The sequence below is a fragment of the Papaver somniferum genome, chromosome 3, assembly GCF_003573695.1.
Source record: "Papaver somniferum cultivar HN1 chromosome 3, ASM357369v1, whole genome shotgun sequence".
NCBI lineage: Eukaryota > Viridiplantae > Streptophyta > Magnoliopsida > Ranunculales > Papaveraceae > Papaver > Papaver somniferum.
Genome location: NC_039360.1, coordinates 11,852,645 through 11,867,539, shown reverse-complemented (window position 1 = coordinate 11,867,539; position 14,895 = coordinate 11,852,645). Strand labels below are relative to the sequence as shown.

The window sequence follows — 14,895 nt, the reverse complement described above, 5'->3', positions numbered from 1 at the left end:
TGCAAATTAATATAATTAACTAGCTAGCTCTTCAACTGAGTTTGCTCATTTGGATCCGACTTGACTTATATACGATATACATGTCAAATTAAGCACTTTTCGAAAGAATGTGCACAAATACATATTATTCCTGAACTTACATGACATTTACTAATAAGTGAACATAATTTTTGAATGAGACCTACAATTTTTAAAAGAGGAAGGATTCCCTCGCACTATTATTTTCACACTATCTCACATGTTTGGAGACACTTTTTTTAATCAAAATTTAACGGTTACATATTTGAAGCTAATATTTTGGGGATATGTTCGTGTTACAATGATCTACATACCCACAAAAAATGAGCTCATCCCCAAAATATTAGCTTCAAATACGTTACTGCTTGGTTTTGATTAAAAAAATATCTCCCATCGTGTGAGATAGTATGAAAATAAGAGTGCAAAGGGATCCTCCCTCTTTTTAAAATGGTTTATGACTTTGGAATCAAGTACTCACCGTTAATAGATAAAATACGATTTTATATGAGACCTGTAATTATCAGAATGGTTTATGATTTTGGAATCTAGATTCACTGTTAATAGATAAAATACGTTTTAGTATAGTGGTAAAGTCACTGAGTAATGACATCAATAACGGCAGTTCAAAACTCGCTAACACCAACACCAAATTCCTTGCCGATAAAAAAAATATAACAAAAAAAAGGTGTTTTAGTCGCTCCATTCTGAATCTGGATGTCTGACTCAGACTAATTTCACTGCCATCCATTACATTCAATTTTCAAATTTTACAAATGATTCTTGGACGTAGTTTTTTGTTGTTGTTTTTTGCGTTTAATTCGACAGATTCTAGGAGACCTTTCTCATGTGTCAAGCGTCATTTTAATACTACCGGATCCAGGCATTATTACGGTGGAATGTAGTTTGCCTTTCACGTTAAGTACAGTTTCACAGCCAGGTACAGAGACCAGATGCAACAACCTATGTTGTATTAGGCGCTAGGCGAGGCGAGGCGCCGTGGAAAAATTGGAAAACTCATCTTGCAAGCTAACTTTGGAGCCTAGAGCGCCTAGGCGCCGCGGGAAAATTGGAAAACTCATCTTGCAGGCTAATTTTGGCGCCTAGGCGCCTTTTATTCCAGGCGCCAGCCCCGCACTTAGTGCGCCTTTGGCGCTTAAGCTCTAAAGGCGCTCGCCTTTTACAACATAGGCAACAACTGGACTAAATGTTTATTTAATTAAGGAAAACAAAAATGCGTTTACGAAGTCAAAATATAGATACTTATTTTGAGTTTGAGGTGAGTTGGGTCAGTGACTTTATTCTTCGTTCTGTCATGTATGAACCGTAGATGTAAGAAGTGAATCCCCAAAGTGTTAGAGCCAACGCCATCCCCTTCTCTGCTGGAAAATTTTCATGAAACGTTATCACAGCAGCAGTCTGCGTGATAGGAAGGAAAGTTGCGGAGGTGACTGAAGCAAATAGAGAAGATGCACAAAAAATAATCCCCACTCTTCCGATAAACATCAGCTGCCAAACTATCATATTCAAAACTAACACGAGGTAGTAAGTCTTCGCTCCGAAATCAAATTCACTTGCTTCACTTTGAATTGCTGAGAACTCCTTGTTTATCAGGCTTCCAATAGTGCAAGTTACAGTAGCAGAGAGGGCCAAGCAAAGCTGAAACTGCAACACGATGGGGTAAGTCACGGCTTGATTTGCCTTAGCATAAGCAACCTGGGTGCCTACGAGAATGAAAGCTACAAATGCAGCAGCAGCTATAGTTATAAAGAAACCCTGCAAATACTGAGAAGTCGTAACACCAGGAGGGCGATCCCCGGCTCTTCTGATACCAAGTAGTATAGATCCCATTGTCATGACTATAATCGCGTTAACCGTGTAATGAGTAAACTTCTGCTTAACCCAGATGAATGACACAAAGGAAGTGAAAATGAGTTGGGTTGCTACAAGAAGAGACGAAGTCGAAACAGGAAGGAACGACAAACCGTAACAATACAGAAAATTGTCTACTCCTTGAGCTGCGCCTATAATAGTAGCGTAGAACAAAAGCTTCCGAGAAGCAAAGAAGCTGATATTTGGTAGACTTCGATCGCGTTGACAGTAGAGTATCATGAGTGGAATTATTAGTATAGGGAATCCAGCCATCTGCAACCAGCTAGATAACCATTTTCTATTACCACCATGTAAGAAGTAGAGTCGAAGAAGTATCGGTCCTCCTGTCATTCCTGAAAAATTCAGTATGCAGCTTAGTAGGAGTAATCCCCATTTCATTACTTTTGGAGCAGACTTAACTTTTGTAGAATCCTCATCTTCATTACTGCGATCGTTTGCTTTGGTTAAATCTCCTTCTTCTATGATGTCGATTTTGATTCCCATTTCTTCTCCTGGATACACTTCTCTTCCTAGCCGCCTGCCACAGCAAATTATATATTCTGTATTGCCGAGTAGATCTCAAGTCAAGTGTACATATTAATATTGGAAATTTTATAAATAGATTCCGAAAAGGACAATGGAATACGCGTTAGCAGGTACTGGGACGAGTAATGATGCCAGTCTCGAATCTCACCGGCTCTCGACAAACGGTGGGTCATCCGAGGGCGAAAGCCTATGATTCTCAACCTCGTCAACTTTGAAGTCTTTTTTTATTTTTAATTAAATTTTTTGGAAATCTTTGATTGAACAGCGAAAATGACTTGTTGCACGCAGTTCACTCCAAGTAGATTGTCGTATGCACTAGTATTCTTTGCAGCATCACTTGACTTTTCTCATCTGACGGAACTGTCTAAACTGCTGACGTTTTGCTCTTTCAGACTGAAACCGATTTTTTTTAAAAACGGAAGGCCCTTAAAATTTGATTCACCACAATCACATGCTGAGATCTTGCTAATTTACTGAACTGTCACTAGCCGAATTACTACTACATTAGCGAGGCGTGAAAAGGCGTTCACATAGGCACTCCTCCATTAAGGCTACAGCTTATAACCAAGAAAAAAACTCTGAAATACCTCTTGACAGTTTATATGAAGAAAAGTAACATATTTTGAAGAAATTCACACTAGATAGAACCCCTGGTCACCAGTTAACCATTGTCACTGATAATCAGATTCATGAACATTGACACTAAAGAGGGAGCCGGCGAGACGAATCAAATCAAATCACACAATAACATATTTTGAAGAACCAAGAATATTAATTGGCAGAAAGCAAGTTCTTGCAAGACAAAAATACAAACAAACTAGGAGATTGCATACTCTACACGAAAATGAACAATAAGATGTCTTAACTCTTAATACATGCAAGTAAATGACGAATTCTACTTCAAGGGTTTGGGCATTTTGGGCTAAAGTAATTCGAAATAACTTGAGAGTTTAGAAGCTCCAATATGGGACCAAGCTTCACACCGCGAGGTGTCTTGTATTGACTAACTGAAGTACCTTGGTTGATAGCATAATTCATCAGCTTATCGAATGTTCCTGTCTCGACTATCTTCAACTCTAATGGTCCAATATGTTTATTGTTTACACGTAAAGAACGGTACTCTGCGCCAAGTGATTCTTCAATTATGAGACAACATTTCTCAAACACTGGCACAGAAATTGATGCATTGTTATTGCTGCACTGAAGTTCCCAGTAGATTACATAGTGTCCTGGATTAGTTGATGCATCGGCAAAACTAGTGTATTCAACAAGAGATACATTTAGCTTACTCATGAGCTGGTCAAACGCATTTCTCACTGCATTTTGGAGCTCGACTTCAGTTGTCTTATCATGATCAATGCTCAGAACTGCATTCTTACGGCACACAAAACTGAACTGAGGAGCATTGTTCTTGAACCCGGACACCTGTAGAACGTCTCCAACTCTATAGCGATAAAGTCCTACAGATATTACATAGGTATATGCAATTATTCTTACAGTAATCAACGATATATACAATATATAAACTACCTATACTTGTTCTCTCTTATACAAATTACCTGCATAATTGGTGATGACAACCTCGTACTCCCCACCAAGCTTAACATCGGCAAGGTCAACTAGTTCTTGATGACGTTGTTCCTCCTCCAGGTTGCAGTTGTTGTTCTGCTGAACATCTTCATTAACTATTGGCAAGAACTCGCAATACGCCATTGTAGGGATAAAAGTGTAGGAAACTTCATTGGGCTTACATAAAGGGTTCAGGTTTAGACCTAATACGCTCTCTGAACACCCGTAGGCTTGGCTGACAATGGGAAGTTCATTAGTGTAGAAGTTAATGATAGGGATATGATGAGACATGGTACCAGTGATAATAGCGTCAATGTATTTAGCGTTAGGCCACAACCGAGATAAGATCCCTTTCCATGATTCATCTCTCTTGCATTCCCTTTCGATGAAATCAGCAAGCTCAGGGTTCGGCTTAACCAATATGTTCATGACCGCCTTTTTCACTGTTTGGTCAGTGATTTTGGTGTTGCCCACTGCTATATTTCCATTTCGGATGTCATCACAGAGAAGGATCCAGTGTTCCTGCAAAAACTTAACGGCTTGGACAACAACAGAAGAAAAAATAAATCCTAGTCGAAGTACGTGACTGTTTTGGTAGAGCCCACAAAGTAACTGGCAATACATACTTTGGTAAGTATCCTCGCATAAAATGATTTCAATGGGACTAGTGAAGTTGCGGTATGGATCAACATTTCTAAACAAATTTTTGAAATGTAAGCTTTTGTGCATGAACGGAACTATTGAATTAGCTATCAGTCCTCCTGGTGTAGTACTATCTGGAGCTACAAACAGAAGATGCATCGCTTTCCCTTTGTCCAAACCGGGAACGTGTTGACTAATGACCGGCATTACCAAGTCTTGGAAATGCCATATTTTATCTTCTTGTTCTTGTGTTAATGGTATTAGTTTCCTCACCCCAGATGAAGTTCCTGTGCTACGAATAAACTGTTTAATAAGTCGGCTGCCGAGAATTGAAGATGTGATACTATTACCATTGGCGATGAGAGGATCGATGTCAGGAATAAGATCTTCATAGCAAACTACGGGGATGACTTTCTTGAATGTCTCGCGATCTGTGTGCCCATTTAAACCATGTCTTTGCAAGTACTCAACTTGTGCATTGCCAGATAAGATTTCCGAGAGAACTTGTGTTTGAACTTCATCCACATTAGTTGTAATTTCTTCTATGAATTGAAGTATTTTCCTTCTATTCCCTTCATGGTAATGTTCAGCAGTAGCATTAATGCAGGTTTCGCTAATACTACTATTTTCAACGACGGCAACAGAATCATCTGTTGCAGCTAATGTGTCCATTATCACTGATCTGGTTTTTCTCTGGGAGAGTGAAGGACGTACTAATACATCTTATCTAAGCTGAGATCTGCATCTCAACATCGAGTTCACCGCCCCTAGTTGTTCTGTAATATAGTATATAGTATTGGGACTGAGACGAATCTAAAGATATATAATACAGTAACATCATGTTTGTTTTTTTCTCTATGCAGAGGTAACCTCTATTAGCCTCTATATAGTGGTGGGTCCCATTTATTTGGTGTTTGTTTTTTCCATTACCTCTACAAAGATAGAGGCAAATCTCTATCTATATAGAGGAAATCAAATAGCACCAATGAGATGCTATCTTTGAGCCTCTACCTCTATTAAACCTTCAAATGACTAATATATGCTCGAACAAACTTATAATGTCCAAAAATAATTCCTTAATTTAAAATCTAAAATTTTACATGTTTCAAGAAAAGTGATACTTTCGCCCGTTTCAGAAAAAGGGATATTTTCGCGCTGTTTCAGAAAAAAGTGATATTTTGATCCGTTGCAGAAAAAGTGACACTTTAGCCCCGTTTCAGAAAAAGTGATACTTCACCCGTTTCAGAAAAAGTGATACTTTCACGCCGTTTCAGAAAAAGTGATATTTTCGCCCCGTTTCAGAAAAAGTGATACTTTCGCGCCGTTTCAGAAAAAGTGATATTTTTGCTCCGTTTCAGAAAAAGTGATTTTTTCTATGTTTCAGAAAAAGTGATATTTTTGCCCTGTTTCAGAAAAAGTGAAATTTTTGCCCCGTTTCAGAAAAAGTGATATTTTCGTTCTGTTTCAGAAAAAGTTATGTTTTTGCCCCGTTTCAGAAAAAGTGATTTTTGCCTGTTTCAGAAAAGGTGATTTTTTTTCCGTTTCAGAAAAAGTGATACTTTCGCCCGTTTCAGATAAAGTGATACTTTCGCCCGTTTCAGATAAAGTGATACTTTCGCCCGTTTCAGATAAAGTGATATTTTTGATCCGTTTCAGAAAAAGTGATATTTTTACCCCGTTTCAGAAAAAAGTTATACTTTCGCTCCGTTTCAGAAAAAGTGAATATCTTTGGTTGTATTTTCTAATACATTTTTTTTCTTTTGGAATTTTTGATCTTTGGTTGTAATGGATATTCATGGATTTTTTGAATATTATAAGGGTAAAATGAGAAATATATAAAATTGAGTACACAATATAGAGTTGTTAAATAGTGGTCAAACAAACATAATTTTAAGAGAAATTATATAGTGATATTTATATAGATATAACCTCTATATAGAACACTCTACCTATATAGAGGAAAAAACAAACGTGTTGCAAGTCTGAAATGTCATTTAATAAATCTAAATCGTTACCTGTAAATCCAACAAACAATTGGTCATCGAGGTTGAAGGCCAACAACTCTCTCCCTCGTGTTTAATTTTCTCACAGCAAATCTGATCAACACATCTGTTAGTCAGGAACAAGAAAGTATGAATATCATTAAGCAAAAGTGAAAGTTTCTACAAATTTATAGAATTAGCTACTTACATCCAGAAACTATTAGGAAATATCTTATGAGGATATGTGCTAACCCATTTTCCTCAATTACTGAGATAACGATCGTGCTGGGTTTGAAGAACTAGCTCCTCCATTAGGAATATCCAAACTTGAATAACCGTAGGATGATGACTGAGGATCGTCGTCTTCATCTTTAAAACTCCAGCTATCACTTGATTCCTCATTATCCTAAACAAACAAACCACCATGAAGATGTAAAACAAAAAACCAATCAATTTAAACCCAAACACCAAATGTTGCCCACCATTTTGAAGGAGTATGTAATTGACTAGTTCTCTTGCGCATGGACAAAAGAAACCCAAATTTAGTGTAACTGCAAAAAACAAGAAATTGGCATTTAGCAGGAGTAAAAATTAAAATGTAGTATTAAAATGGGCATAGAGGTCTCTTAATCGTGAAGAACCCTAACTTTATTTTTCAAAATAAAACGAAGAACAAATAATGTGAAGAAGGAAAGAGACTGAATGACATTTGCATGAATTGAGTTGAGATAAAAGCACAGATTTTATCTGTTTTTTACCGAGAAAAATTGGGACCGAAGGAACCTAGATTTCAAAATTTCTGTGTTTGTATCTCTCTAGACGACAACAAAAGAATGTAGGAAATATAATATATATTTACTAGGAATAATATATTAGAGAGACTCTAGTCCAATTGACATTGTGTGTTTGGTCCTTTTTGTAATTATAAATTATAGTTTGGTCCTAAAAATTATAATTTGGTTTTAGGGTTTTGTCCACCCACACGGAATATTTTGTTCTGTTACAAAACACTCATGCACGTGCAAAATTTATCATTTGGTCCTAAATTTTCTTTTTTGTCCTTTTATCGACATATATAAATAAGAAACAACAATAATCAGTTTAAGTTTCAGATTGTTTTCTCTCTCCTACTCTGATCTCGATTTTCTTCATTTGTTGCAGTTTTTTTTCTAGGATTTACGAAATCTTCCTCGATTTCGTTTTTGATACCAAGATCGATTTGATTTACAGCAGATTAACTTGGATATGAAGATTGATTTGATTACAGACGAAATTTGATTACGGATTTTGATTTGGAATTACATATCTTTTGAAGGTTCGAGGCTTTTTGAAGATTGATTCGAGGCTTTTGGAGATTTGATTCGAGGCTTTTTGAAGATTTATTCGGTTGGAGTTGATTTTTTGGAGTTACAGATTCGGAGATCAGTGTTTTTTTGGAGTTTGATTTGAATTCTTCTTGTTGCTGGTGAGTTTTCACGCTAATCCTTTCCTTGATTTGAAGTAATTCTATAGATCAGCTAAGTTTTTCTTTGATTAGTTTTTTTTTTGAATTTTAAGAGCAATGAATCATTATGTTAAGGCTTCATTTGTTAGAATGAACTCGTTATTTTATTAGGAAAGAAGCTATTAATAGTGTTACGGCTTCATTCCAAGAATGAACTCTTCTTTTGTCATGGAAGAAGTATTATTGCTGCTTTGTTTATTTGTTTAGGATGTTAATGAATGAAGTCATTATGTTAAGGCTTCGTTCTTGGAATGAACTCTTTATTTTGTTAAGGAAGAAGGTATTAGTGTTATTCTGTTACGGCTTCATTTCGAGAATGAACTCTTCTTTTGTCATGGAAGAAGTACTGTTGCTGCTTTGTTTATCTGTTTAGGATGTTAATGAATGAAGTCATTCTGTTAAGGCTTCATTCTTGGAATGAACTCTTTATTTTGTTAAGGAAGCAGTAGTGTTGATGCTTTGTTTTATCTGTTTAGGATGTTAATGAACTATTTTGTGTGTGTGTGTTCATTTTTCAGGTTCACTATAGCCCTTTCTAAGGGGATGAATGAATGAAGAGTTCATTCCAAGAACGAAGCCTTTCTAAGGGGATGAATGAATAAAGAGTTCATTCCAAGAACGAAGCCTTAACAGAATGACTTCATTCATTAACATCCTAAACAAATAAACACAAAATGTTAATGAACTATTTTGTGTGTGTGTTCATTTTTCAGGTTCACTATAGCCCTTTCAGGTTCACAATTCCCCTTTGTAATGCAATTATGTATTACAAAGGGGATGGTATTCCATTGGAAGTTTCTTTAGATACTATGATGTGTGACTTCAAAATATTTGTTTGTGATTATTGGAGAAACTTGACTCCTCGGAACATAAGTTTAGGCATGGCCAAGGTTGTAATAAAGTTGTCATCAACTGTGATTATTCTCTTCAAGGTCTAATTGTCGTTACCTGTTCAAAGGAATTTGCAAGTTTTGATTTGTTTGTTGAGGAGGTTTCTAATGGTTGTGCTTCCAGCTCTTCATCTGGTATTTCCACGCAGTCGCTCAGTGACGATGAATTATATAGTGGGTTCATTGAGACTTCAAAGATTAAATACCTGACGGAAGGTCATGAGCAATTAAAAACTCTTTTATCTGACGGTTGGGAGGACATTTTTAAAGGTGTTGATCAAGTTTTTCATGTTGGTGTTGAAGAGGTTCGGTTAGCTGTCAACAAATATTGCAGCAAGTCTGGTTATTCAGTTACAAAGGTTAAGAATGACAGACTTAGGTTCACAGGAAAGTGTGGTAGGGATGCAGAATGTCCTTGGTATCTGCACTGTATTCCAATTGATACCGCGAAAAATGTCTTTGCTATCAAGGAATTCAATGGGGAGCATAAATGTGGTGGTGCTTATAAGTTGAAGGATCCCCCTGTGAAGAAGAAATTGATTAAACATATATTCAATGATCAAATACAGTCAAATCCGTCGATAAAGCCTAATGATATGGTTTCTCAGGTGAAGAGTTGTTACGGTATTAACATTAAATACCATCATGCTTATAAAGGGAAGGAAGCATCTAAGGCAGAGATATAAAGGTGATGATATAAAAAGTTATACAGATCTTGTTTGGTATGTTGAAGAAATAAAGGCTACCAATCCTGGAATCTATATTAAGTTTGAATATGATAAAGAAACTAAACGTTTTGAGAGGCTTTTCATATGTTTTGATGCCTGTATCGAAGGATACCGGTTCATCCGCCCTATGCTTTACTGTGATGCAACATTTCTCACTGGGAGATTCAAGAGAACATTGATGGATGCCACTGGTGTGGATGGAAACCAAGGTAAATTTACTTTCTTTTCTGTATAACTCATATTAGTTTGTTGTTTGATTTTTAAGAGCAATGTGAATGAATGAAGTTTCTCTGTTAAGGCTTTCATTTTTTAGGATGAACTCCTTTTATGTTAAATAAGAAGTATTTCCTATCAGTTACTTTGTTATTTTGTTAAGAAGAAGGTCTTCATTTTAAGAATAAACCCTTATTTTTGTTAAGTTTTTAATTGTTCATAAGTGGGAATGAACTCCTGCTGCTTTGTGTTATCTTTTTACTTTTGTTAAGGTCTTCATTTACTTTGTTTTATCTTTTACTTTTTGTTAAGAAGTATTCCTGCTGCTTGTTTATCTGTTACTTTGTTATTTTGTTAAGAAGAAGGTCTTCATTTTAAGAATTAAACCTTCATTTTTTTGTTTAAGTTTTTGTATACATTGATTTCTTAACGAACTGACACTTTTAGTTCTTTTTGTGTTCTTTTCATTCTGTAGGTTTATTTCCTTTTGCGTTTGCTTTAGTTCCTTCGGAAGATATTGAAGGTTGGGAGTGGTTCATGGAAAACTTGCATCATTGTGTTGACTCTCGTCCTATCACCTTTATCATTGATCGTCATGAAGGGCTGAAGCAAAGTGTTCCTAAGTATTTTCCCAACTCTTATCATAGTTACTGTTTTTATCATTTGAAGAATAACCTCCCCATCAAGAATGGACATGAGAAGTATAAACAAGTTCTGGATTTGTTCCATAAAGCTGCATACCGCTACAGTGTTGCCAAATATGAGTATACTTTGAATGAGATGTGCACCATAGGATGTGGTTGGGTTGCCAAGTACATCAGAAATATCGATTCCAAGCACTGGGCAAATGCTTTCTTCGTAGGATGTAGGTATGACACACACTCATCAAGTATTGCAGAGTCTTTCAATAACTGGATTCATCGTGAAAGGGATCTGCCTCCAGCTACTCTTGTTGATGAGCTCAGGATAAAGATTATGAGGATGAGTTCAGAAAGGCGTGAGCTTGGTAGAACTTATCAAGATAATTTGACTCCCATCTACAAAGCTTTACTCAAGTCACATATCGATATAGGTCGTCCATGGAATGTTACCGAGTCAGGTAATGGTATATATGAGGTTCACTCTCCCAGCTCTCATGTTGTTGATCTGATGCAGATGACATGCACTTGCCAGAGATGGAAAGTGTTTGGTTTCCCATGTGCTCATGCCACTGCTGCTATTACTATGATTGGTACGAGATTTTTAGGTTCATTCATCCTTACTTTGGTTCAAACCACTTTCGCAATCTTATGCTCCTGCAATTCGACCCATTCCCAACTACGACAGGCCAGAAGCGTATGAACCTAAAGAGAGAGTCCTTCCTGGTATTCCAAGGCCATCTCCAGGGAAACCACCAAAGAAGCGTATTCGTAGTGCTTATGATAAGGAGAGGAGGCCTATGGAATGCTCAAATTACAAGAAGATTGGGAACCACAACAAAGCTTCCTGTCGTGTATTAATGCTGGAGTAATATGCCTGAACTTTTATTCGTTTTCTGGTGTTAGTTTTCATATGAATTGGTGTTTTTTAGTTTGTTCTGTTCTGGGATATGCACTTATTTTGTTAACTTCACTTTCTGGAATGAACTCCATTTTTTTTGTAGAACTGCTATTTTTGAAATGTCATTTCCCTTTCTTTTTTGGATATGTACTTCATTGTTCAGAATGGACTGTATTATATATATCAATTCATTTTTGTAGACTTCATTCCATAAATGAAGTCCATTCTATGGTATGGATTGTACAAGTTTTTCTAGACTTCATTCCAGAAACGAAGTCCATTCTATGGTATGAACTGTAGAAGTTTTCCTAGACTTCATTCCAGAAATGAAGTCCATTCTATGGTATGGACTGTAGAAGTTTTCCTAGACTTCATTCCATAAACGAAGTCCATTCCATGGTATGGATTGTACAAGTTTTCCTAGACTTCATTCCAGAAATGAAGTCCATTCTATGGTATGAATTGTATAAGTTTTGTAGACTTCATTCCAGAAATGAAGTCCATTATATGGTATGAACTGTAGAAGTTTTTATAGACTTCATTCCATAAGTGAAGTCTAGCAAAACATCAAAGAAGGAACATTCATGCTACAAAATTCATAAGAAAATAAGAGAGTAAGACAAAAGATAAGACAAAACATTGATATTATCCACTATCCAAAATATTATAGATGAAAATATAAAACATATTAGAGTATCAATTACATTAGAAGCTAATCTACTGTCCAAAATACCATATTTAGAAAAGTTTTCTGTTGCACTAAGAAGTAATCGACTGTCCAAAATACTATTGTTAAAAGAGTAAACAGATCAGATTATATATGACATTAGAGAAGCTAAGGTTTAATCATTTAAGTCTTTGCAACCTTCTTTAATCAGTTTATTGTTAAGATATTCTTCATTAGTTGTTTCACTCCAACTTAATTCATCTTTCTCATCATCTAGAATCTTGCACGCCATTCTGTATCTCCACCGCTGCATCTTTTTTATCATTTCATCTCTTGGAATCATATGCTGAGATTTCAGGAGAAATGGCTTGCAACTTCGCTTTATCCAATAACATGTATTGAGAAGGCAATCTGTATGTGCTCCCTGATCAGGTACCTGCATTTGCTCAATGTTTAAGTCAGCGCCTCTTTCTTGATCATGTTTCACCAGCCATTTATCAATGTGTGGTTTACAGTAGGTGGCCATTTTTCTTGCATTCTTTGAACATCTTTCTCCTATTTCTACTTTTTGAGTGAGTTGTAATGCTCCCACTGATAGTTTCCGATGTCGTAAACAAGCAAGTGCCAGTGTAAACCCATAGGCCCTTCTAATTTTCCTTCAGCAGGCAGGTTCATCGGAATGATTATCTTCTGAATCTTGCTATGCATATCTGCTATGAAGTTATCAATTTCACCTGCCCTATCATCGACTTTCTTCTCATGGAAATATGTCTGCAAAGATATATATAAATTTTCAACTTCACAATACCATCAAGAAAGCAGTTTCATCATAAAAATGAACTGTTGAATAACAATATGGAATGATAGTTTTTGTCAAACTACTTCATATTATGAAATGAACTGACAGGTTAAAATCTTGCTAAATGAATCAACTGTTTTCTTTAGATCACTATGTATCATCAATAGTTATAATGAAGAGTTGCCACTAAATTTCTGGAAGTAAGGACTTACAAATGCAGTAGGTGCCATCATCTCAAAGTGGATGTATTTCGGTGGATCTTGGCTGTCTTTGCTATCCTTTTTTGCTATCTCCCTTTGTGATGCCATCTTCCTCTTGTAGCAGTAGTAGAAAAGAATTAGGACATCAAGGTCTTTATTGAACATTAGATCATTAATGTGTTCTCCTTGGACACCGAACTGAGCCTTGTTAGCTGCATCATCTATAACCCGAGCCGCTTGACTATAGGAGGATAAAAGAAACTTCAACATTAATGAATAAAAGTTCATTTATAATATCAACATATAAACAAAAACCTCAACATAAATGAATAGAAGTTCATTTTCTGTGTGTTTCTTACCTTTGCATAGCGTGTTTGTAGAAGGTACCCGACAGTTTCTTTTGACCTCTGTCCAATTTGGAGAAGTATGGAGACTTTTTCAGGTCCCCCATATATGGAACAATGGGCATGTACGCTCTCAGCTGCTTTTCTTGCTCTCTCTTCTCTGCTGGAGGATTTTCTAGTTCATTTCCTCTTCTCTTCTTGATTGCTGCAGCTTTTTGATTTTCTTTCTCGATAGAAGCAGGTATATTCTTTCTATTCTTCTGCTCAGCATTCTTCTCCTGGTCAGCAGGTTTAGGAGGACTCTTTGAAACAACTTTCTTGCTTGCTTGATTCTTCACCCGTGGTTTCTTCTACTCAACTTTCTTCTGCTCAGCAAGCTTCTCCTCATTTAGTTGTTCTTTCCTTTGCAGTTTCAGTTTCAGTTTCTATGCACTGTAATCTGATCCACTGATGTACTCTTTTCCAAGCACATTTGTTGGTTTTTTGCTCCTTGTAGTCATCCTGTGTTTTTCAACAACTTTAATTGGGGTTTTATCAGTGGAAGAAGAACCAAGACCATGTTTATTCAAATCTGCAACTATCTGTGATACTGTCTCAATGTTGTTTCCTGGCTCAACAACTTCTTCATCATTCAAATCTTGTGATATTGTCTCAAATGTTGTTTGCTGGCTCAACAACTATATGTGTCATCCCAATCGAGAAACTAGGAGGAATACAGTTGATTTGATTTACTCTAGTTTTGATGATGGTGTCAGCTTCTTCATCATTCAATTCTTCATTCTTCTCATTCTTGTCATCAATAAGCTGCAGACTCACATGCTCTTCATTGACGAACATATCATCTCTGTCTCTTGCTGCTAAAAATAATTCAAAAAACATAAATAAAAAACAATTCAATAATGGTATTGTGCATCAAAAGTCAGAGTTCACCCCTCAGAATGAACCCTAACTCCAACCTTTCTAGACTTCATTCCAAAAATAAAGTCCATTCTGTAGACTTTATTTCAAGATTAATGTAGTCCATTTTGTAGACTTCATTCCAAAAATGAAGTCCAATCTGTAGACTTCATTCCAAAAATGAAGTTCAATATAGAATAATGATATTAACCCTAACTTTTCTAGACTTCATTCAAGAAATGAAGTCCATTCTATGGTATGAACTGTAGAAGTTTTTCTAGACTTCATTCCAGAAATGAAGTCCATTATATGGCATGGACTGTAAAAGTTTTTCTAGACTTCATTCCAAAAATTAAGTCCAACCTCTAAAGCATAATTTTTTTACAAAAGGGAGATGAATAGTTGGAATATTTACCTAGGTTCAAACATTGATCCATATTTAAAGGAACTCCGGCGCTGTCTGTTGGAAATAAAGGTAGCTCTTATTC

The 14,895-nt window shown here is 36.2% G+C and overlaps 3 protein-coding genes across 3 annotated transcripts; 1 reads left to right on the top strand and 2 right to left on the bottom strand.

The window, feature by feature from the left end:
- Positions 1-1,219: 1,219 nt before the first annotated feature.
- LOC113360926 (purine permease 3-like) lies at positions 1,220-2,399 on the bottom strand. Its single transcript, XM_026604348.1, has one exon. It carries the CDS (start codon positions 2,389-2,391, stop codon positions 1,279-1,281), a length of 1,113 nt encoding a protein of 370 aa, XP_026460133.1. The 5' UTR covers positions 2,392-2,399; the 3' UTR covers positions 1,220-1,278.
- Positions 2,400-3,241: 842 nt separating this feature from the next.
- Positions 3,242-7,172, bottom strand: LOC113355314 (indole-3-acetic acid-amido synthetase GH3.6-like). Its single transcript, XM_026598144.1, has 5 exons — positions 7,109-7,172; positions 6,835-7,032; positions 6,660-6,753; positions 3,993-5,420; positions 3,242-3,893 (listed from the first exon to the last, which is right to left on the bottom strand). The coding sequence occupies exons 4-5, from the start codon at positions 5,314-5,316 to the stop codon at positions 3,334-3,336; spliced, it is 1,884 nt and encodes a 627-aa protein (XP_026453929.1). The 5' UTR covers positions 5,317-5,420; positions 6,660-6,753; positions 6,835-7,032; positions 7,109-7,172; the 3' UTR covers positions 3,242-3,333.
- Positions 7,173-8,344: 1,172 nt separating this feature from the next.
- On the top strand, positions 8,345-11,471 carry LOC113359015. Its single transcript, XM_026602715.1, has 6 exons — positions 8,345-8,410; positions 8,844-8,910; positions 9,063-9,628; positions 9,678-9,957; positions 10,437-11,077; positions 11,208-11,471. The coding sequence occupies exons 1-6, from the start codon at positions 8,345-8,347 to the stop codon at positions 11,469-11,471; spliced, it is 1,884 nt and encodes a 627-aa protein (XP_026458500.1).
- Positions 11,472-14,895: the final 3,424 nt, after the last annotated feature.

What these genes read in the sequence shown, in the direction of transcription:
- LOC113359015 (XM_026602715.1), top strand. Translation starts at nt 8,345, where the DNA reads ATGAATGAAGTCATTATGTTAAGGCTTCGTTCTTGGAATGAACTCTTT. An exon ending in TATGTATTACAAAGGGGATG is followed by an intron (nt 8,911 to 9,062) that starts GTATTCCATTGG and finishes ATTCTCTTCAAG; the next exon opens with GTCTAATTGTCGTTACCTGT. An exon ending in CAGGTAATGGTATATATGAG is followed by an intron (nt 11,078 to 11,207) that starts GTTCACTCTCCC and finishes CGAGATTTTTAG; the next exon opens with GTTCATTCATCCTTACTTTG.
- LOC113360926 (XM_026604348.1), bottom strand. Translation starts at nt 2,391, where the DNA reads ATGGGAATCAAAATCGACATCATAGAAGAAGGAGATTTAACCAAAGCA.
- LOC113355314 (XM_026598144.1), bottom strand. Translation starts at nt 5,316, where the DNA reads ATGGACACATTAGCTGCAACAGATGATTCTGTTGCCGTCGTTGAAAAT. An exon ending in TGTCATCACCAATTATGCAG is followed by an intron (nt 3,894 to 3,992) that starts GTAATTTGTATA and finishes TAATATCTGTAG; the next exon opens with GACTTTATCGCTATAGAGTT.